The following is a 23,093-nucleotide window of genomic DNA, read 5'->3' as shown; positions in this document are numbered from 1 at the left end:
CGCTATCCTCACGCGGTAAGTTGTGTTCACTTCTCCGGGAATTTCTAAAAAGGCTGGGCTATAAAAGGTAGCAATGTCGCCAGTCGTTCAAGACTCGTTCACAACGCTTGACTGTCTCTTTTCAGTGTCATATTCGAGTTTACCTAACACGGCACAGCTCTATCAGAATGCGTTTGAGGATTTTAACAGTTCTTGTCTTCACTGCGCTGATGCGCAGTTGCCCAGGTGACAAGAAAGCGAAATGTGCGCAGGTAGATTGCCTTATGAGATATGTCTCTTTACCAATGATAAAGGACATGAGTAGGACTTTAAAAAGCATCAACAAATCTTTACAAGTAAGTAGAGAAATGCACTTCATAATAATCTAAATAGCCTAAATAATGTCACTCAATAACTCAGAACTAATGTTAATTTAATTTTATAGAGTGAAAACAGACGTCACATAAGATATTTACCAAAACTGTACATAAAGGTAAGGGCAACAAACCACTTAAAATATATGAACTAAAAACATTTTCAGGGTTACAGATATTTAAAAAATTTTGGAACAAATGGGATATAAATGCTACATTTAGCAAGCAATTACATTTTATACTGTTTTTTATTATTTAAATAAATGTTCACCTAGTTAAAAAATGTACATTACTTGCATAAATTCACATAAAATAAATGAATTTTATTTGTGGATATTTGATGCAAATGTAACTATTCAGAAGCTGAATATTGCTGACATCAACAAGATCCTGGAAATCTATGAAGACCACATATTCAAGAAGCTGTGGACCAGTGACACAGAGGGCCCCAAGAGATTTATACATTCTTTCTGCACACTTAAAGATAATGTTGGAAGCTGTGTGAGTAGCCATTCTCAGCTGAAACATACCACAATGACAGAATCAGTGAATGGAGTTATGCCACAGTTAAGCTTAGGCTGGAGGACCACATCAAAAAGCTTTTCCTCGTTACTAATACTCTCATAACTACTATTTGCGTCTTTGCTAATATTCTCGAGACTGTTGTTCTTTGTGATGAGTTTTGGCATCCGACCACCTCCCCGTGAATACTACAATGCAGAAGCTATTCAGCACCCATTTGAACAATTCTGCTTCTAGAGTTCTTTCTACTTTTTTCAGTTTTACATTCACATCTCAGACCACAGTCCAGAATAGTGGTATAGCATACCTAATGCTTTATCATTGGATTATGTCAGTATAAATATCTGTCAAAGTACAACATAAAACTCCCATACATACACAGAGGGTGTGGTGTTTATGATGGCTTATTTGCTATCCCATTAGAAAGATAATGGTCCAGCAACACTCAGTAACCATGCAAGAAAGAAGATCAAGGAAATGGAACAAGCCTACCAAAAGGTAGATCTCAGCTCTCTCGCTAACACACAATTTCAAATGTTGTCAAAATAATAATAATGAAAGCCTTATTTTGTGGTTTCAGGATTTAAAATGATTATGTTTTATAATGAATATTATCAATACGGGGCACATTATAGACTTTTTGTGTTTGTCCACTGAAATAAGAAGTGAAGTGGAAAGAAAATTATTAGCGATAACTGATTTACATACATTCATTCACTTTTTATTCATTGTTTAGGGTATAGAAATGTCAGGTAAGCTGTTGCATCAATAACCTTGCATTTCTGTTTGTGGTAGATGGAACCAGAAGAGGTCCTGAATGCATTACGAGACTTTGAGACGGTACTGCACTGGATTAGTGTCTACATCGACAAAAAGCTGTCACACAAAAAATGCCAGTAGTCTTTTTCAGATTAACTGGAAACACAATCCTCATTCACAGTCACACATCACCACACAAATGTTCACATGCATACACATAATTGTAATATGTAAACTGTACCCTAGTGCAGAATTTGTTGTACAAGTTCATTTGAACTATAATAATGCATTAGCTCTAACTATGACTTAAAACAGCATCTTCAGAAATAGAACAATTGCAACTCTATATTTATACGTGAACTGAACTATACATAATTACAACAAAATGTCAGGTAATTCATAAAACAATCATCCTCAGTTGTCTAGATAACTGTAAATTACTCAGTTAAGATCATCAATGGACAGTCAAGGCCTAAAGTTTTCTAACAAACAGAGGCTACTTCTGTGATGGATAAATCCTAGTCACATCAATCACTTCACTGAAGGGCATGAAAAGGAAAACCTCACCTGCCGTGGAACATTGACTATGTTGGAATCTGATATGACTTGTGGGTTTTCACTTAGTCTAGCAACCTTTAATGCAATATCTTTGTGTTGAGTATATGCATGGACCAATACAATGCAGCTGTTATTATCAGCTTCTTGCTGATTATTATCAGATTCATGCATTTTCTGATTTTTTTTAGAAAGATTTTGTTACTTTATGCATATTTATTGCCTCTAACTTAACAATAATGTATTTTTTAACTTATGTAATTTATTATGCTATGATTATTTCTTAGACTTTATTTGTAATATGTCTAATGTGGAGACTGAATTAGTTAGACATGTCATTTTAAAAATCTGTACTGTATAACTGATATTATTGAATACTTTTGAATACCTCTAGGTACTACATGAATATATTTAACTGAGATATTACATTGCATAGTTTTAATAAAATAAAATAAAAGATAAATGTAAATTTAAGTCATAATCACAACAGGTAGTTATTAAACAAATAACACAGACAACATTGCACATGTGGTTTAATCAAAGTGACTGATGGAAAAACAAATATTTATATTCCTGTAATGTTTATTTTCCTGTAGCTGCTCATTAGTCCTGTGCAGCAGTTAGGAGGTAATTTGACTCATTCCTCTAAAAAACAGTTTCTAGTCAAGTGTACATTTGAACAGTCTGCTTCTGAGCAGGCCACAACAGAAGCAAATATGGCTGGGATTTGGCTGTTCTAAAATACGTCCTTTACATTTGAGTTTCTTTGTTTTTCATTTACTCCTGTATTTTAGAACATTGTCAACCTTTTAAATTCGCTGTCATTCTGCTGTCAAAATTTCTTAATAGAACTTAGGCATGTTTTTCAGCAGTAAGACATGCAAGATCAGTCAGAAATTTCTTTAAATGTGTTGTAGCAACAGATACAGCATCCGTGGCCTTCCTTCGGTTGTCAAACACTTGAGCTGATTAAATTCCAGAAATCACTATTAACAAAATCTTCTTGAAATTAAGTTCCACAGGCAAGGTCAGTGTCGCTCTGTGCTAGTAAGCTCCATCCTGACATCCAATTTCTTCAAAACAAAAACACTCAACTGAACTAATGGTCAATATATATCATTACAGGCAGATCAGGCCATAACAACTCTATCAAAATAGGGGTCTCATACAGACTGACAACATAAAATGATGTTACTATGCCATCAAAGAAATCATGGAGAAACATGGAGAAAGGGTGAGCATAGGTGTGAACACGATTTATAAGAACAAACCAAAGAAACAAAGACAGGAAGTCTCAGGGCAAAAACAAAAGGAAAACTCATCTGGAGGCAGGAGACAATTGGTAGACATGGCATAGCATTAGTCTGTAAGCAGGCTAATGTGCAGCGCTGGGGATGGGTACCTTTGGGATTAAATAGGGAAAGACAAACAGGTGACAAGTGATGAAGATGATACTAATAAGTAGGTGCTTGAGATCTAGGAAGTGATCAGGGCGTGTAAATGGTGGATGTGTGGGAGCTGGACTGACATGGTGCCGACCAGGACGTGACAGAACCCCCTCCCCACTAAAGGCCCATCTGAGACTTGGGTGCTGGGGTGACTGGGGTGGTGTGGAGAAGGCCTAGTTGGCCGAGCACGGTGGGGGGGAGGTGACAAGTTCTGGATCTAAAATCTAATTTGCCAGCACTCAGCTTCTTTCTTCACTTTCATTCCCTTTCCAGTCCACAGAGTATTAAAGCCAGCCTCCACTTCCTGGAATCCTGGATCATTGTCTTCTTAAGCTAGGCTGCCTTCAACCTCCAGTGGGAGTGGAGGATCTGATTAGCTGGGATCTTCAAGAGGATCTGGAGCTACTGGTTTCAGATCAACCATGTGAAGTGATGGCGATACACGGCTACCCACAGGTAAGTTGACCAGCATACCTGAGGTGGCACTTACTGCCCTGACTGATCCTACCATATGCCATGGCTACCCACAGTTGATATATAGGGGTCTCTCCCTGATGTTGACTGCATTTCTCTTGTATGTGGTGATGGCCTATTGTAATCAGCAGTGGTTGCCTAGGGTACTCTAGCTCTTCATAAACCATGCCTGGACTGGGGTGATGGCCTATTGTAATCAGCAGTGGGTGCCTAGGGTACTCTAGCTCTTCATAAACCATGCCTGGACTGGGGTGATGGCCTACTGTAATCAGCAGTGGGTGCCTAGGATACTCTAGCTCTTCATAAACCATGCCTGGACTGGGGTGATGGCCTACTGTAATCAGCAGTGGGTGCCTAGGGTACTCTAGCTCTTCATAAACCATGCCTGGACTGGGGTGATGACCTATTGTAATCAGCAGTGGGTGCCTAGGGTACTCTAGCTCTTCATAAACCATGCCTGGACTGGGGTGATGGCCTACTGTAATCAGCAGTGGGTGCCTAGGATACTCTAGCTCTTCATAAACCATGCCTGGACTGGGGTGATGGCCTACTGTAATCAGCAGTGGGTGCCTAGGGTACTCTAGCTCTTCATAAACCATGCCTGGACTGGGGTGATGGCCTATTGTAATCAGCAGTGGGTGCCTAGGGTACTCTAGCTCTTCATAAACCATGCCTGGACTGGGGTGATGGCCTACTGTAATCAGCAGTGGGTGCCTAGGGTACTCTAGCTCTTCATAAACCATGCCTGGACTGGGTTGCAGTCTGTGATTCAACACCTAGAAAATGCAGCTATAAAATAGGGATACCAATAAAGTAACCACAAGATGTAAGTCCAATACTGGTGTTTTCAATGATGTGGATGGTAAGTGATCCAAGCTAAACTTACCAGGCCATGATCTTACCTTCATCATCTCCATTTGACATGACCTATGAAAGGTAACCCAGTGCAGGGGCTTACAGTGATAGACCTTCCATTGATAACAGTCCACAGATTCTGAAGAATCTGCAGATAGTTATCTTAATTTGCCACGCAGAATAAATCAGTTCTTTGTCAGGGAAGAGCAGCCCTCTCTTGATGCTTATCATGTATACAAGCTTCTGCATACAAGCATAGCTACCATGTGGTTCACGTTCCCTAGCATCTTGTTAATAGTGAAATATTGTTAATAAACACCCTGCCTCATCACTTGAAAGTGAAGTCATGAGGACTCTGGTAAAGCTAGAAATTTGTAATTGAACTCCACTGGCCATTACAGATCTTAAAGGTGTACTTTGTTGCTTTTTATAGCCTATCTGCTTCAAACAGTACTGATTGCAGAAGGCGGAAGGGTGAAGCCAGACAGCACGGGCTAAACAAAATGAGCCCTGGTGGATATCTGATCAAAGGGAATTCCGCTATCTGTAATATGTCAAAGCACACTGGCCATCTGAAGCTTGGGGCTAGATCCAATCAGCACATCTTAGCCAATTTATATTGTTCTTATGACATTTAGGTTGTGATACTGTTCTTAGTTCCACAGAAGTTAAAAACAATCTGCTTCAAGGCATCTCTTCATAGCAAATAAAATAACATGAACAATGTGAATAACAAAAATATGATTATTCTGATGTCTTTATTTGCTGAAAGACAGGGAGGGCTTAGCCCCACTAGGCTGATTATACAGGCCACCCCTGGTCATCTTCTTAAATATGTGTGCTGTATAATTAAACTGGCATACTTACTAATTTTCTCAGTTTGCAATATGCTTTATCTACAGTGCTACCAGTTGCATTTTTGAGTGCATCTACAGCTGTTTTTGTTCTTGCAAACTTATGCTTTTCAACAGCAAACCTGAATGTCAGTCCTTTCATATTGTATGCTCTGTCAAGTTTTTTGTTTCCTTGTTTCTCTTTTGTTTCTGTTTAGTAGGGCCCGAGAAACCTTGTTTCCTATTCCCTTGGCTACACTATAGGCTGCGGGTAATGGGAGCCAGAGATGACATGTTGCACCCTTCAAGCATCCGGTGGCTAAATGAACCATTCAAGGGCACAACAGGCGTTATCTACGTAAGACGGCTTGAATCTGGAGCCATCCTCAACTATCCTCAGAGCTATGCAAGTGTGTATGTTTCACTGTCAACAGCACTACGAAATGAAACTACAGTGTGTAGGCCCCCTTACTGTGGAGTGGGAGAGGGTGCTGTCTGCACAAGTGGAGTAAAAACTCCCCTTTTAAAAATAAGGAAAAAAACACAGAAACAAGCACCTACAGACTACTAGTGACCAACCATTTTGCACTAAACATATTTATTGACATTACATCATATATATGAAGTACCTTTAAATGAAGTTTATGCATATTTTGGGATTCTCACATAAACTAGCCTCTGTGGTGAGCTACGGTAGTTAACAAAAAAAAAGCTACTTACAGTTAACAAAATAAAAGTTACTGTCACACGTTGTTTTTTTTATCAACAGCAGGAAAAAAGACTGGGTTCCATGTGTACTTCAGAACTGAATGGGGTATTTAAACTCTTGTAGATGATCGTTACTATTTGTAAGACTATGAGTAAGCAGCAAACTACAACATACACGTCTATTTATGATAAATTCTGTAACATCCAGTGTAACCTCTGTTTAAAAATCAAAAGCAGTTAATTAAAACTGGAAGTAACAATGTCAAGGTGATTTTATTAATATAACCCTCCTGTTTTTTCAATAAGCAACGAAATCTAGGATCGAAGGTTGTCACATATTTGTGCTGCATGTTTCTTTGGGGGACTGTCCCCCTCTAGTGGAAAGAAATCTGCATTGCTTTCAGTTGAAAAAAAAACCGAACTTAACCACACAGTAAACTGAGGTTTATTGTGATTAGCATTCAGAATAAAGAGCAAAACACAATGCATAGCCAAGTGTCTCTCTCAACTGCAACTTTTTTTCAACAAGCCAACTGATATGGAAAGTTTACAACAGTTAAAGTTAAGGTTAGGACAGGTTCATGAAATATAAAAAAAATATTCTTGTGAATTAGAATTACTGTGACTTCTTCGTGGTAATGCAGAAGTTCCTAAAAGTCACCGAACACTGAAGCACAAACCACAAATGTCTGTTTGGCCACCCACAGAGCCCATAATCATCTCAGTTCTGGTGCAGTAAAAGGGTGCAAGCAAGTGCATGTGCACACTCTCACACACACACACACACACACACACACACACACACACACACACACACACACACATATATATATATATATATATATATATATATATATATATATATATATATATATATATATATATATATATATATATATATATATATATACATATTTATTACATTGCTTTCAAAATAAGTATGCATGCAAATAAATGATCATTAAAAAAAAATAAAAATTGGTAGATGCTCTAATCCAGAGCAACTCACAGAACAGTTTAGTTTTGTTTTCTTGTCAGAAATAATTAATTATCCTTCAGGATGGTACATAGGCTTAAATTTAAAGATAGATATAAACGAAGTCATTGCCAGTGTCAGGGGTTAGTAAAGGAAGAGAACACATGTAGACTGTAGCAGAAATTTTCTCCTTTGGCTTTTTAAAAGGTGTTAAAGTTCATGAAAAATCTGTGTGTGTGTGTGTGTGTGTGTGTGTGTATGTATATATATATATGTATGTATGTATGTATGTATATATTTTATATATATACATATCTTGTTTGAATATTCAGAGAATGTTAGTCTAAAACAACTGAACGTCACATATAAAACAAGAAAAAAATCAGTATCATAGTAATAAAGATGTCTATTATATGAAAGTCCTCGTAACCCCTAAAATCAACAGTAGTGAGATGGTAAGATGGAAACACAGGTCTAGTCCCAGTACCAGTGTAGTAGGATTGTCCACCAACATAAGCTGGTGACCTAATGGTGTTCCACTAAAACATAGATCAGAAAATCTGACAGAGGTGTCCTCTAAATCCCCCCTTCTCCTCGTAGGAGTATACTACCCGTGAATGAGACGTCCCACCTGACGTATCCTGCGTTTGCAAAGCTGCAGTGTGCACTCGCCGGCCCGACCACAGCGAGTTTGCTGGAAACTCCTAGCTGCACTGCTCTGCGGTGAGAGCAACCAGACAAGAAACCCTTATGTCACTCACTAGTGAGTCAGCCCTAGGACTACAGCAGAGTCACCCTTCTTTCCACTACAGAGGATAGATGCCTAGAGAAAGCACAAATGCTTAGGAACTGGGTGAATACCCATTATTCAGGGTTGTTTTTAGTACTGGCTAATTTTGCCAAAAAGTTTGCTAAAATAAAATTATTTTGATAGAAAATAGTCAGCAGAAAGAAATGCTGCAAGTATTGCTAACACCTTTAAAAAAACAAACAAACAAAAAAAACGGTTCTGTGTAGCCATTAATGTATTCTTTGCTCTGAAATTCATTACCTTAAGTCTATCCTCTGAGCAGACACTAACTAACTAGGCCTTACTATCACACAGCCAATCTTTAGCTACATTTGCAGTGAACTCAGCTGGCCCAAGAACACATAACACATACTGAGCTCAGCAAAAAGCATTACAACTGACTTAATTAAAATAATCTATTCAGTGTAGTATTTTGCATGTGTGCATTTCCTTTAGCTGTTTTTGCTCAGAACTGTTGGTAATGCAATCCTGTAATATATTGCTGTGTTTACCAACTATCACTGACATTATATATATATATATATATATATATATATATATATATATATATATATATATATATATATATATATATATATATATAAGGGTAAAGGAATATATATTCTAAAGAATTACTAAATTACTAATGCAACAACTTTGGAGGGGAATTCATAGTGCAAACATTTGCACATAGTGTGGTTACTTTTTGCTTTTAGCTTTTCTCAACAAATGTGGTTACTCTTCTCAACAAGTGGCACATTTGAATGCTGGGTAGATGCTATATGAACAGCTGAAGTATAAAAAGTGTGTTTTTAATAGCTAAAATTGCATTCTAGGAGAAAGTATAAGTCAGCAAAATCTTTTCCTTGAGAGTTCTGTAACACTTTCCAGTATGTGTTCCATGATGGAACTGAACACTAATCCAAAAAAACCATGGTTATCAATACTTAGAAAAACATTAAAATAGTTCAAATAGTACCAGATCAAAGCATTGTCTATACACATACCAAACTAACATTGATAATGGGTATGTTTACATCATTGCTTGCTGGTTGTCTTAATCTAGGAATTTCAACTTATGGGCCCAGTACACAAGCCAGGAGACCCACCAATACCAACACATCTCACGTCAAATACTCCCCCAATGCACTGTGTTTATGTCATGTCCCATTTGGTACTCAGCCAGACCAGCTCACATTGGCATCCACCAATCACACGTCGATCACTTACCAGGTCACCTGTTTATTAGTTAATTCCCTTCCTCTCTTGTTTGCATGTCCCGATTTAAATTCACAGGTCCCACTTCCTGATGTGCCTACCAACCAGTCTATTGCTGTTCTCTAGATTCAGAAGTTTATGCTTCCAAAGACTTATACTGTTGCACTCTTAGTCTTTGGCCATTTGTTTTTTGTTTTTGTGAATGGTTCATTAAATGGTCGCTCCCTACCTCGCTTGTCTCCAGGATGTCACAGTTTAATTGTGATCCATGCACTGTGAAGACTTTCCTCAGAGAATAAGAATCTATTGATTCACCCATCCTAAAGATACAGGCAAGGTTTGGATACAGGAAATAGTAAATTATGGGAAACATCCATTTGGAAAATAGTGACCTTATCCTTTTACCCAGTTTTCCTATACATCTAAATTTGGCATTGTCAGTATACAGTGCAAAAATGTGTTCTTACCTCTAGAGCAGAGGATGCTGCCACAAGAGAACTGCCTTTTGCTATCAAACCTCTAAGACTTGCAATACCAAAGTCTGCGCTAGCCACATTAAAATCCTTCAGTAGTTCCCTTTGTCTACTCTTTAAATTTTACCCCATACCTTTTAGAACCTAGAAATGATGTATATCATAAATATGCAGTGTTTTGAAGACTGCAAGACCAACTGCAAAGCAACGTACAAGGCAGAGTTCCCAACCAAATGTGTAGAAATCAACTGTTATTTTACCACCACACCACCCCTTCACCAGCACCACAATCTCTCACGATTCTGAGTCGAGCTTCAGTCATGACTTGTCCCACAGTTATCTGATCTTTAGATAGAAATGTATGAGAAGAGAGATGACAGCTGTTTCAGTTCAATTTGCTTGGTAATGCAGAGAGACTCATTTTTAAAATGGAACAATTTCTAGGTAAATTGGGATCATGTTTTATATAACAGAATGCATTATATGCAATATCAATATGCATTATTGTACTTAGGTTTTGCCACACATGCTCTTCCAGCTTATTATACAATGCGTTTTATATGTATAAAACATGGGCAGGAAATTGATGCCTATAACGATAACGCCAAGTTTGTGTTTTTTTTTTTTTAAAGAAAAAAACGTTGACCTAACTGTTGCTCCACAACTTTTTGTCATCAGCTTTTCTCAGAAAGCTCAGAAATGTTTCCACAGTTCTGAGACCACACAGTGGCAGGTCAATTGCATTCAGTACTACACTCAAATATGAACTGCATTCAGTACTACACTCAAATATGAACTGCATTCAGTACTACACTCAAATATGAACTGCATTCAGTACTACACTCAAATATGCCATATGCCTGTTTATCTTTCTTTCTATGAATCCTTTTGAGGAAATAAGCCATGCTTGGGGTTGTTTGGAGCAACACACCTCTGATTTAAAAGAAACCTTCATAGACGAGCAGGCCACAGAAACCCCAAAACCCCAAGTGCATCCCTTACCGCCTTCTTAAGCTGCACTCTATCTATATAAACCCCCTAACCCCTTCTTGTGAAAATCATTCAATTGCACACAGTCTCCTTGTTCTTAGGTAACAGAACATTGTGTGTCTACTGTGAAGAAGGGAGAGCATTGACAATGGATTCTTTGTTCAATCTCGTGATAATGTGCGGACTTATCATTGCATCACTGACGGGGACCATGGGACGCTCGCTTCATATTGAAAATGAAGTTAAAACTCTGCTAAAGCATTATGTAAGTGTATTCTTTTGAAAAGGATTTCTGCTGAACTGCTGTCATGCTCCCTCTGTTCTGCATTATGAGGGAGACAACCTCCTTCACTTCTGCTTTATGGACCAATTCAAAAATAAGTAGCTTTGTTAGATCACAAGCTTGCACTTGCAGCCATCACCTGTGAAGACAGTGAAAGGAACCCAGAATCCAATATTCAGCATGCACTAATTCCTTAGGTTTTGATGTCGTATGCATTCAAGTTGCATAGTGTTATTTATCGATCCAAAACAGAGTCTAAATTCCAAAAAATATATATATGTTTAGGTGAATTCTGAAACTGTTCAAACAGGTAAAACTTTGTTATTTTCAACAGGGAAGAACAAGACCAGCAATAATTATGTGATTTCATTTTAGTATAAGATGCTTTATCTTGTACTCAAATGTAGAACAGGAGGTAAATATGTGAAAAATGTATGCAACTGTTCTCATCTTTCCCTTCTTTCCACAGAAATTAACAGGCCCAGAGTGGGTGGGAAAGGCAGTTTTCAGTCCTTATTTGGGCAAAGCTGATGTAAGTTTGACAACCATGCTTACAGAACAAGCATGAGAAGGCTCACAGAGCAACAACCCTGAAGTAATCATGTATCACTTTAATTGCGTTTCTTTGTCTCATCAGAACACTTGTACTTGTGAGAAGCTGGTGCTCCTAAGCATGTTGAATGTTTACATGGACATCTTTTCGGACATGATGAACAAGTCCAAAGAAAAAAAGGCTGTCTTGGAGGAGCTCAAGAAAAGTGTGGCACTCCTGAAGGCAAACAAATACACCAAAGAACAGGCAGTGTGGCAGCAACTTAAAGAGATTGAGTCCTTAGAGGTAAGAAAAAAATCTACCTGGTTTTTACTACCTACATTGGTCCAGTTTTACTTTACAGGAATTGCTATAATACCAAACTTTATGCTATATCTTTAGCAATTGTAATAATTAAATTTTTTGTTCTTATTAAGGTGAACAACAGCACGATTCAGGGGGGAGCGCTGAATAACTTTCGCTCCGTGTATGAGGTAGCTTCTACAGCTGGACAAGTCAAAAAGGTTTAGACACATTCCAAGGGTTTGAGTACAGACGGCATCAGTGAAACAGAAGTCTAAATCAGTTTCAAGTCATTTAAGTAGTCTAGTGCCTTATTGTTATCTTATTTATCAAACTTAACTTAATTGCTGTAATTTAACATATTTATTTTAATTAAAAATGTACTGTAATATATCATGGTGCAAAGATAATCTGAAATATAACTTATTATGTAGTGCAATTCACTTTACAGTGTGATGTATTTCGTTTATGTGTGTCTAAAATAAAAGTGAAAGAAATCTGGACATGTGCAACAAACCACTAATTTTGTAATCTGATTTTGTTCAAGAAACAATCTCTTTGTGCATTCTGTATAAAACCAGCATCACTTCAACATAATAAAATAAGATCAAGGATATCCAGTAAAATGAAGTCATTTAATATTCCTGGATACAGACAGGTGTATATGACCACTACACTTTCATTAAATTTCACCATTTAAGATTTGGTCATGGGTACAGATTTTCATTGATGGCCTTTAACTGGCACTTCTATACAAACCAACTTACAATTATGACTGAACATAACTTGAGCAATTGAGGGCCTTGGTCAGGGGCCTGATAGTAGCAACTTGAACTGGCAACTTCACAACTACAAGTCAAGCACCTTAACCACTGAGCTACCACTGCCAGATGAACACTTGTCTGCTATATGTTGTCCTACTGTGATAGAAAATGAGAGTAGCTCATCATCTTTGAAGCACGTTCAAGAGGTGCATCGTCTTAGTAGTACTTGCAAGAACTTTTAACTCAACATGGAGTGACAGAGAAATAATGAATAAGAGTTTAGTTCCATCACACCTGACTCTAATATTCAGATCCTACTATAGGTTTGAATATCCTGTTCAAGTGTTTAGGACTACAGCAAGATTGGATTAACACTACTCCCCAGGGAGATCTCGAGGGCCAGAGAAGGGCACCTCTAATTTAGAAAAAATGCTATTCTTGGGTGTGCTTCAATGTTCTTGTTTAATATGAAAACATTCAATTTAACAAAAGAGTGCTAGTACCTACAAAGATCAAACATAATATTAATGTCTAGTGAGTAATATGAGTAAATATGAAATACAGGAAGATAGGTAACTATTGAAGAAGGAGATTTATCATGACTTTTTAAAACTAAAATGACTGAACCATTGTAGTGAAGTGTGCAGTGAAAACTGCAAAGAAGTGAAACATTTGTGTCATCTCAATCTGTCAAATTTAAGGATTTATGGGAGATTATTTTAAGCAATAATTTTTCCTACTTCAGAGAAAAGGCATAAAAGCAACTGTGTTCTACTTCATAGGATGTCACTGAAACAGACAAAGGGTAATCCATCTAAGTGATATAATTCCCTTGCTTCATGTGTTATAATTAGGCAGTGTGTAGAAGAATTTGAGTTTGAGTCAAGTCTCTAGTCTTGATCTTGAGTCTGAGACAAATCTGGAGTGAACATTGTCTCCAAGTCTCTTCCCTGTTTATTCCATGGCTACTGCAATGCTAGGTTGGGAAATGCTAGGAAAATTATCACCTTTTCTTAATGACTCAAGACTCAAAGTAAAATGAAATCTGAAGCTTTTTTTTTTTGAGACTCAGAGTCTCAATTGGTATAACCACAAAAATGGCCTCTTGTCTGAGCAACATATCACATTTTTGAAGCCAATGTCTAAAAGTCTAAGAACTGAGAAAACAGTTCCTTTCAGTTTCTATGTAGCCTGTGTACAGCGTCATGGGGCTTGGGGTGACATAGCGCTTACCAACCCCATCACAACTCTAACCTTTGCATTTCAGTATCTGCCACGCCTGCGGAAAACCAGCCACACCGAAGAAGCTCCAAAGTTGAAGGTGACGCGGAAAAGCTCTGACTTCTCAATTCCTATGGTAGTTTCAGAATCAGGTCAGGGGCAGATACAATTTCCAGCCAAGCTCATGAACTGAACATGTTTCTCCGTTATCCTGGAGAGATATGACGAAGTGGGAATGACACCCTGAGTCAAGGGTTTTTTTCGATTTTGTATGTGCCAAATCACAATCGCTCAACTTGATTCAGCTGTAATTTTAAAGTGCACCACATTATTCCGAAACTATAGCACCAGTTTAGGATTATCTATGGTATTATAGAACCTTCAGATGTTGTACCCTTCATAATGGTAATGTCTGACTACCGTGATTCTCTCTCTTTCAGTTACTCTGCAGAAGCATCACTAATGTGGTGCTAAAACCTCAGAACATCCTTTACTGAGTAACACTAAAATGCATTCCAATTTTAAGCAATATTTTATAAAGCCAATGCCTCTCTAACTTGCTCTCTTTAAGGAGTTGCAGAAGGGATTACGAGGTTGTAGGTGTAGGTATTCGAATATAAAACCTTATTATGTCTTTGGTTATTTCTTGGGATTCTCTTGTTTTGATTGTTGAGACAATGCAGTAACATAACTTAATTTCAATTGTTGCAAATACATTTGACAAAGTCAAAGCATCTTTATTCCCAGACAAAAAGATTACAAAGCAAAGGCACAGTCTAGCACACACAACATGAGCAGATCTGACCAGGAAAGCTAGGGACCATCAATACTGCTGCACTCAGGATCCTGCGGGGATTAAATGGAGGGGTGATAAACGAGGGAAAAGTGAAGTAGATTATTTAATTAAACTGATGATTGGGATTGGGAAGTGAATTGGCACTGTGATTGGTGTGTGTGATCTGTGAAGGTTGGACGGGTACCGGTTGGGGTATGACATATCAAAGTGAATTGGCTTTTGATGTTCACAGCTCTTAGTTGACATCTTTGGGTGAATATTGAATTTGGAAAAAAAAATCTACTGATCAACATAAATGTGCCTGATTAATATTATACTGACATCACCACCATATTTTTAATGCAAAGAACAATTTTAATAACTCACTGATGCAGAGACTCTTGTGCACATTCTCTGAGTTGGGAGACATAATGGATCAAGTGTGATTCACATCACACAAATACTGCTGATGTAAAGACAGGTTGACACAAAAAGTCATTTAAAGCACATTAACCAATGTGCATGATAAAAAATAAGACTTTTTGAGAGAGTTATCTTTTTTAGAATTTTCCAACATCAGAAAATTATGAACTCCATGGATCCAAAAGATCCATATGGGCAACTTGATTTGTGTGGCTGTAGTCAGTGACAGGGGTGGGTGGGAGTTATGTCATGGAAAACATAAATACATTTTATCAGAACCATTAATTTCAACTAAGCTTATTTCTAGTAAAGTGTCCATTGTTAGAAGAAAGCTTGAGACCTATTGGAGGGGCTCACAAGTACCAATGCTTTTGCATCATCAAAAGATCCCCACACCACAAAACCACCAACAGCTCCTCCCCATGTCATCCTAGACATTCCAAAAAAGTGGTGTGATAAACTATGCGATGCCGGGCCACAGCATTATGATTTATAGGAAACTCAAGAGTGTCACCAAGCCACAATTTTCACACTTTAGCCCATCTCTGCGCTCACTCTCTCACTACAGAGAAAACTATAAATACCATTCTCATTCACACGGATACAAGCATTCAGCCTTTTGCAGAGGCAGAGAGAGACAGCAGTGGGCTAAGAGTCAAAAAGGATCGATAGGTGAAGAGAAAACACAACTTTGTGCTCGACACCTCGGATTATCTGTCAGAATTTGCTAATTGGCTGAAACTTGTTTAAGATGAAAATGAGGATTCTGTTCTTGGGAATATGTTTCCTAACTTTTGAATGGATGGCAAACTCTGAGGCCTTCCTACCTGAGAACACCAAGAAATGTATTGACAAGCTGAATGACCATTATGTAAGTAATATAAGTCTCATTAACAACATATGCTAATAGAAGTAAGAAATGCAATTCATCAGCTATGGTTTGCCAGTCTACTGATTATAAAGTTTACTAAAAGTTTGCTAAGTACTCTGGAGATCATAGAGGTATATAAAAATGCAGACCTTAAAATAATGCAGGAAGAAGAATCACCTATCACCTATAATGTCAGTGAAACCTCCATGCTGGCTATGTGGGTAGTGCTTCATTTTAAGCACATTAGTTTCCAACCAAGCCACCAACACTGGTGCTTGTTTACAGTGTAGCAGTGATGAGCTTATGCCACAAAACATTCAATAGCATAATCCATGATGCAAGATCTCAAAAGAATCTTGCAACTTGATGACTAAACTAATACAAGCTTGGAGGCAAAAATCTGGATTTGTAAATACTCATGGCCTTGGAACTCTCTGAGATATTCAGAATAAACCTGAACTGTTGGGACTTTGCTGATCTGTACATGTTTCTATCCTTTTTAGAAGACCAAAGAGGATGACTCTTTGTATGACGGACATCCCATCTTTTTGAAAAAGCTGGAACACTTGACAAAAAACACTGAGGTAATCATTGTAATTAAATATATCTTATATGATATAGGACAGGGTCTATAGTATTCATTTTATCATGCATGTCTAGGATACGCGTTATTTTGACCTGCCCCTGCCATTGGCACAAAACTATACACATAGCATGTGATAGACTCTGTCATAGACTCTGCCTTTGCTAAACCTGAATTGTCTTGCTCTTGTCTGCAGAAGAGTGAACAGAAACTCCTGATGAGAATCATCCTGGATGCATATAACAGAATTTTCACCCAGATGAAAAATGAGGCGCAGGATGTATCTGTCCAAAACCAACTGAATAATGTAAAAGATAATCTGAACAAGATGAAAGAACACTACTTCCCTGACAAAAATGACCTCAATAAATACGCCATTGAGGTGCTAGCTCTTAAGGTAATTTGAGTGAAGAAAGACCTTAGTGATTTTTCAATTAATACTGCTAAACTGATACATTTCATACATATGTGAAAAGATTATAAGAATTCTTAGAATTCTATGGATAAGTAATACTTCCACTACTTAAAGGCATGGGTTTTGGAAAGAAACCTCGAATCTTCCGGCACTGAAAAGAAAAGGAAAATGACATTAGCCAGAAGACTGTGTCATATCAACTGACTGCCTGGATAATTAGTGTTAACTTTGATATAATCCTTCTATCTCTATGACATACGCTTAGCAAAACCAAACCTTTAAGCCATTAAAATGATGTCAGTCTTTAATCTCATAGTGTTACAATGCCACTATATTGATAATAACCATGTTCTAACCTACTGTATCTTTGCAGGAAAGTGACCCACTGGTGCAGCGTAAAGCCTTGTTTGAGGTGGAGAGAGTCTACAATGAAGCAGCAAACCTGGCACAGAACCACAGGAGACGACGCCAAGCCAAAGGCTCCAGAAGGCTACGACCATAGAAGAGCAGTGTTCTCAAGACTAATGCAGCTATATTTATTCTAACATAGTGCTTTTTATATATTGTATTTCAAAACCACATAATTTATTACATTTTTTAAATTATTCATTTGTGTTAAGGTAGAAATTTGCTATTTCTTCTGAGAAAGAAATTGTCCCTGTTGTATTATTTGGATTACTGAGTTATTTACTTGCTAAGGCAAGTTTTGTAAGGTCTATGACTGAATAAACTGAGAACAGTTTCACCTCTGAAGTCTGTTATATAATTATGCATTATAATCTATTCTTGAGATTATACATTCATCTGTTCGAAGGTACAGAAGGTAAAGAGTCCTGAACAAGCACCAACAGTTTTGTTATCTTTTTACAATATCCAAAGAAATATAAAGAAAAACATAGTTTTAAGTAACAGTTTGAAAAGAGCAGAATTGTTTAATTCAGAGATAAGGACTTGATCGACTGTTTCCTGCAAACTAAAATAATAAGGTTACAAAATAAACCCAAAACCTTGCTGCCTGATGTCATGTCAAAGCTCAATTTACAGGTGATGTCATCACATTCGCATGCAGTACCAAAGAGGCCAGGCTACATTGGGAAGGAAGCTTCAAAAATACATTCATTTTGAATAACAAGAAACCTGTATAAAGAAATTCAACAGTAACGATACTGTAATTTCAAAAGACTCACACATCAAATGTATTTGTCCCAAGTGACAGATGGTGACACAGATTGACCGAGGTAGTATAGAGTACTGCAGAGACATCTTACATTTTTCTTCATTTTGTTATACATTAGACCACAAAATCTAAGTCAAACTTTAATTAGGTTTTATAATGAAATTGCACTAAATGAGTTCAGCGCTCTAGACAGCTAACAGTTGAAGGTGATCATCTTTTCAGAATGATCAGAAGAGCAAATGATAGGGTTTTAAATATGTTTTGTGCTAGAGCAGGAACTGGACTCAGCGGGGATGGACTTGGACATCCATACCCTACAGGAACTAGTTCATGAATCACATAAGGTGAAATGCCACTCACTTCAGCTCCATGGACATTGGCAAGACATTGCAGAATAGCCCAAATAGCCTGAAAAATAACGTTAAATGAAACTGAAGATACAGTGTTGTTGTGCAAACCTGCATTTAAAGGAAACAAGTTAAAAGGTAAATCTCTGGAAACCCCCTCCTCTAATGTTACAAGTGAACAGGTACATGATAGAGAAACTGTTGAGCTGATACAACAAAATGGAAACCCCTAAACATTAAGGGATTGTACAGGCAGGTTAATACCTCACCATGCACCTTGCAGTGCACCTTGCACTGAAAAAGCAACAGTAAGCTTTACATCGAAAATAAGATATGTTGAACAAACAGAGCCAGTGATCCTTGCAAGCAGACATTCAGCATTTAGTAGTTCACTAAGGTGGCAATTCTTAGCTGGAACAGAAGCATTACATCTCTGGGCCTTGTTAAGTCAAGTACTAAACAATTATTATTTATGTAATTTACTCTCCTACATGTCTATTGTTTGGAAAGGGCTGACTAGAGAGGAGGGCGTAGATACTCTGCCTTTAGTAATATTTTACATAATTCTTTTGTGTGCCCATATAAATGAACTCGTCCAGCAAGTAAGCCAATGCACAAAACAGGAGATTTTGTCTACTAGTAGAAATTAGACAAATCAGTCAGACTTGTAGTAAACCTTAAAGATGTAGGCAAATATTTTGCTTAGGCTTTCATTTTCTTTGATTGTACAGTATCCTTTATCTCATCTCCAATACTCGCATTTGATTCTGTACCAAGTGGGTCTGCTGACTTCACAGTCCATTCCAGACCTTTAGGAGCATCAGAGTATAATTAAAATCAAATGGATTTAAAGGGAATTCATAGTTAAACCTAACAAAGATAGGCCCATTGCATGTTGCCTGACTTAGTTGAAAACTCATCTCCAGTTAGGCTGAATTTTGACTAGCAGCTCAATTCTACATGCCTTCCCATGCTTCACCTATCTTTGCAAACAAAATCTACCTGGATGGCAACATGATGCTTGCCATGTATTTGGTCCATTGGGGATTTTGTGCATCCTAAAGGCATAATAGCAGCAGAGATGTCAATACATATGTTTCAATACAGAATTTGCAACAAGATAAAAGTAAACGATTCATCGATATTGTGATGGGCACATTGCAGACCTGCAATGTGAATCCCACTTATGGGATTTTTGGTAGGACGTCCTAGTTTCTAATTATAGAACAACGTCAAAAGTAGGTCACGGTACTGTCAACAAACATTCACCGGAAGAAACTTAAAATGCATTTTACGTCATAAAATACAAAAAATGCAATATAAAAGTATGCGTTTTATTAACATTTGGCATATGTCACATTATATACGCATGTGATCATTGGAGGCAGGGCTGTCCAGTGGATTAAGCACTTTGATGGCACATATATACACTATTTAATGCTTAGACTGTTCTGGTCTATGGGTAGAGAATAGACCAGAACGGAACAGAATAGACCAAAACATTTTGTAGATTTAGATTTACATTTAGGTAGATTTTGTTGGAATGCTACTGTTAGAATGGAGACCTCGACAGGTAGCAAATGAACAGAAAAGGTCAAGTAAAAGAATAATTGGAGCTGATGTCATCAGGAGGCGCCCCATCAGCATGAACTGAAAGATAAGAGAAAAGGGGGATGGAGAGGAAACAAAGGAGTGAGGACAATAGTGTAGCCTTTCCTCTACTACACCCGCACAGAGGAACAGGCCTTCTCTTAACCACTGAGCAAGTCAGGCAGTCAGACCCAGGTTGAGGGTGTGACCAACGCAGTACAGCATACAGTTTTTTTGTCCTTGTTTTTAGCTGTGGCAATAAATGACAGTGCAAAAATAGTGCAAAGAACCAAGCGTGTTTCACAACCGCCAGATTTTGACCTACTTTTTACAGAGACTCACCCTGCGCATCAGGCAGGATATGGTAAATAGTCTCTTCTCCTTGTAGTACAGCATTCTGCCATAACTTTGGAATTTGGAACACCCTCTCACCTTGATAACCTTCTTCCAAGCTTTGTAAGACGTACATGCACTTGAATGGGCCTCTGGGATTCTATTTAACTTGTGAAAAGCATTTAGCACCTCTGTTAATCCTGGCATCATTAAATGTGAGTTGCAGTAAGGAGGGAAAACACCTCTTACAGAGAAAGGAAAGTCTTAGGAGGCTCTGAGGCCTGTGAAGCATTGCTTCTGCCAAATTTGCACTTGGTGTATGAAAGTATGACATGGGGTCTCTCCTACAGATAGAGGCAAGTCTTAGCCAAAGTGAAAGTCTTAGCCAAAATGAAACTGTGCAAAAAAAAAAAAAAAAGAAAAGAAAAATTCTGAACCATTAAAGAAAGCCCACCTTCGGTGCAATTATACATTTCCATAGGCAGAGCATCTGTCTTATAGCACAAAGTTTAAATGTGTTTCAAAAGTAAAACATTACAGTTTAGGGATGCTTAAACATAAGCACGGAATTTGCAAATGCTGGTAAAGAAATACGAAAAACCCAAGCAAGCATAGTGCATGTGAAATATTGTGTTTAGTGACTCATACATGTATGTGTATGTTCCTGTTTGACTCTCTGTTTAATTGCAGTGACATCCCAGCCATTTCTTCAGCTTTTTATTAAAACTCTTTTGAAAAGGTTAATGTGAGTCTATTTGCTGCATTATAAAGCCTGGGTATCCCCATGAAAGTACAAATAATATACCTAGAGCCCTTATAACTCATTCTACAAGTTGCTTTGAGTAATGGAACCATATGAGTCATGACATAAAACCGTGAGGAACAGTCATGCTTAAATAACTTGAGTGCACATTAGAGTCACTGGCTTTGTTCTGAGGACTGGCCACGAGGGGGAACAGTAAAGGTTTATGATCCATCCCATTATCATTTGTTGAGAGAAGCTCTGCACTGTTCTATGGGTGAGCCAAAAGCCTGTTTCCTTAAAGTGGCAACAATCTGTTCTCATGACACATGACACATGACAGACTGACACAAGAGCGTCCATCCCTGTTGACTTACTTGACATTATGAACAGTTCCATATATTGACGGAGGGACCCTGCCATCTACAGAGTGGAGGAGAAATATACGGCTTGTCTTAATGAGGTCACACTCACAGTGTGGAGGATTATTCATCTCTTTCATGTTTGGCAGATGTAAAATAGAACAGTGCATATGCCTCAAACCACCAACTATAGGAGGTGCTACACACATTTGCCAGATATGAGGAGAGACATTTAGACTTCATTTGGATCATTCAGACCAAAGCAATGGGAGGTGAACGTTTTCTCTGAGTTATGGTATAATGTCTTATATTGTGGTGTATTAAGTGCACACAGGTACCATGTTAACATGAAACTCAATTGGTTATCCTTCTATGCATCTGCAACTACCTGCATGTAGACAGTATGCAAGGCCAAGGTTTTTCATCATTCCCTACTGACTGATGTATAGGTTAATCTTGCTCTGTGAATTACTCTGACATGGACCTGAGCTGTGCTTTTGACATGGGTGTTGGTTTGTCTCGTCTGCTGCGAGGTAACTGAGAAACCCCCACCCCTCGTCACTTCTGGTAAGTAGCAGCTGATGAGACTTCCGATAAGCACAGCGTGATGCAGACCACAGACTCAGTGCTCTCCAGTGCAGCCTGAGCAAGACAGAGAGAGACACAGCTTGTTCCACTGCAAAGCCACCACTTCTGAATGCTGTTCACAAGGTGGTGGGCTTGAAGCACCTGGGGACTCTGAGCAAGACTATGCAAAACTTCAGTTTTCACATTAAGTAGGCTTTTTGGTGGAAAATGTGTCAGCTATTGATTGTGGCTGACCTGTGAGTTTAGAGAGAAATGGAAAATTAGATTATGAAGTAGGCATCACATTACCATGGTCTCCATAATATTCTTCTTTATACTAAACTTGAATCATGGGAAAAAATTAATTAATTAATTTATATATATATATATATAATCATTTCCTGTGTCTCTTTGTTGTTCTTACTGCAATGTCCTCTCTGAAAAGACCTAAATAAAAGCACTCATACATGCATTCCTAAATGCACATGCACATGTGTGTGTGTGTGTGTGTGTGTGTGTGTGTGTGTGTGTGTGTGTGTGTGTGCGTGCGCATGTGTCTGTCTAGTCTCAGCAGTTTCTTTTTCACTCAGACGCTTTCCTACATCTGAAATGCAGTCACGAGCAGTAGGCCCTTAGGACCCTGCAGGGGATTTCAGATGCTACAGGCTGCAATAAAAGGCATAGAGTCGTGGAGGGCAAACATGGGTAATTCAGGTCAAGCACACCCAAAGAGCTTTACCTAATCATGCTCTAGCTGCTTACAGCCTTACCACAGTGACATTTGAATCTGAGGTACGATCGTCCCATAACCAGTCAGGGTTTCGATAGAGAATTTGAGAGACACTGGCAAA

At 38.1% G+C, this 23,093-nt stretch overlaps 3 protein-coding genes across 3 annotated transcripts; all 3 read left to right on the top strand.

Moving 5' to 3' along the window:
• Positions 1-121: 121 nt before the first annotated feature.
• il26 (interleukin 26) lies at positions 122-2,475 on the top strand. The gene is made up of 5 exons (XM_081723953.1): positions 122-335; positions 425-472; positions 714-854; positions 1,299-1,373; positions 1,671-2,475. The coding sequence occupies exons 1-5, from the start codon at positions 168-170 to the stop codon at positions 1,773-1,775; spliced, it is 537 nt and encodes a 178-aa protein (XP_081580079.1). The 5' UTR covers positions 122-167; the 3' UTR covers positions 1,776-2,475.
• Positions 2,476-11,089: 8,614 nt separating this feature from the next.
• ifng1r (interferon gamma related) lies at positions 11,090-12,561 on the top strand. Its single transcript, XM_027002211.3, has 4 exons — positions 11,090-11,219; positions 11,707-11,769; positions 11,875-12,075; positions 12,207-12,561. The coding sequence occupies exons 1-4, from the start codon at positions 11,103-11,105 to the stop codon at positions 12,297-12,299; spliced, it is 474 nt and encodes a 157-aa protein (XP_026858012.2). The 5' UTR covers positions 11,090-11,102; the 3' UTR covers positions 12,300-12,561.
• A 3,303-nt stretch (positions 12,562-15,864) lies between these two features.
• ifng1 (interferon gamma 1) lies at positions 15,865-17,866 on the top strand. The gene is made up of 4 exons (XM_027002210.3): positions 15,865-16,126; positions 16,630-16,710; positions 16,906-17,106; positions 17,498-17,866. Exons 1-4 carry the CDS (start codon positions 16,007-16,009, stop codon positions 17,624-17,626), a joined length of 531 nt encoding a protein of 176 aa, XP_026858011.1. The 5' UTR covers positions 15,865-16,006; the 3' UTR covers positions 17,627-17,866.
• Positions 17,867-23,093: the final 5,227 nt, after the last annotated feature.

This window comes from Electrophorus electricus, chromosome 11 (assembly GCF_041902795.1).
Source record: "Electrophorus electricus isolate QZ-2024a chromosome 11, ASM4190279v1, whole genome shotgun sequence".
In the NCBI taxonomy this organism is placed as follows: Eukaryota; Metazoa; Chordata; class Actinopteri; order Gymnotiformes; family Gymnotidae; genus Electrophorus; species Electrophorus electricus.
This window is presented reverse-complemented; position numbering and strand designations above follow the sequence as displayed.

What these genes read in the sequence shown, in the direction of transcription:
- il26 (XM_081723953.1), top strand. Translation starts at nt 168, where the DNA reads ATGCGTTTGAGGATTTTAACAGTTCTTGTCTTCACTGCGCTGATGCGC. An exon ending in GCATCAACAAATCTTTACAA is followed by an intron (nt 336 to 424) that starts GTAAGTAGAGAA and finishes TTAATTTTATAG; the next exon opens with AGTGAAAACAGACGTCACAT. An exon ending in TGGAACAAGCCTACCAAAAG is followed by an intron (nt 1,374 to 1,670) that starts GTAGATCTCAGC and finishes TGTTTGTGGTAG; the next exon opens with ATGGAACCAGAAGAGGTCCT.
- ifng1r (XM_027002211.3), top strand. Translation starts at nt 11,103, where the DNA reads ATGGATTCTTTGTTCAATCTCGTGATAATGTGCGGACTTATCATTGCA. An exon ending in CTTATTTGGGCAAAGCTGAT is followed by an intron (nt 11,770 to 11,874) that starts GTAAGTTTGACA and finishes TTGTCTCATCAG; the next exon opens with AACACTTGTACTTGTGAGAA. An exon ending in AAGAGATTGAGTCCTTAGAG is followed by an intron (nt 12,076 to 12,206) that starts GTAAGAAAAAAA and finishes GTTCTTATTAAG; the next exon opens with GTGAACAACAGCACGATTCA.
- ifng1 (XM_027002210.3), top strand. Translation starts at nt 16,007, where the DNA reads ATGAAAATGAGGATTCTGTTCTTGGGAATATGTTTCCTAACTTTTGAA. An exon ending in ACAAGCTGAATGACCATTAT is followed by an intron (nt 16,127 to 16,629) that starts GTAAGTAATATA and finishes TATCCTTTTTAG; the next exon opens with AAGACCAAAGAGGATGACTC. An exon ending in TTGAGGTGCTAGCTCTTAAG is followed by an intron (nt 17,107 to 17,497) that starts GTAATTTGAGTG and finishes GTATCTTTGCAG; the next exon opens with GAAAGTGACCCACTGGTGCA.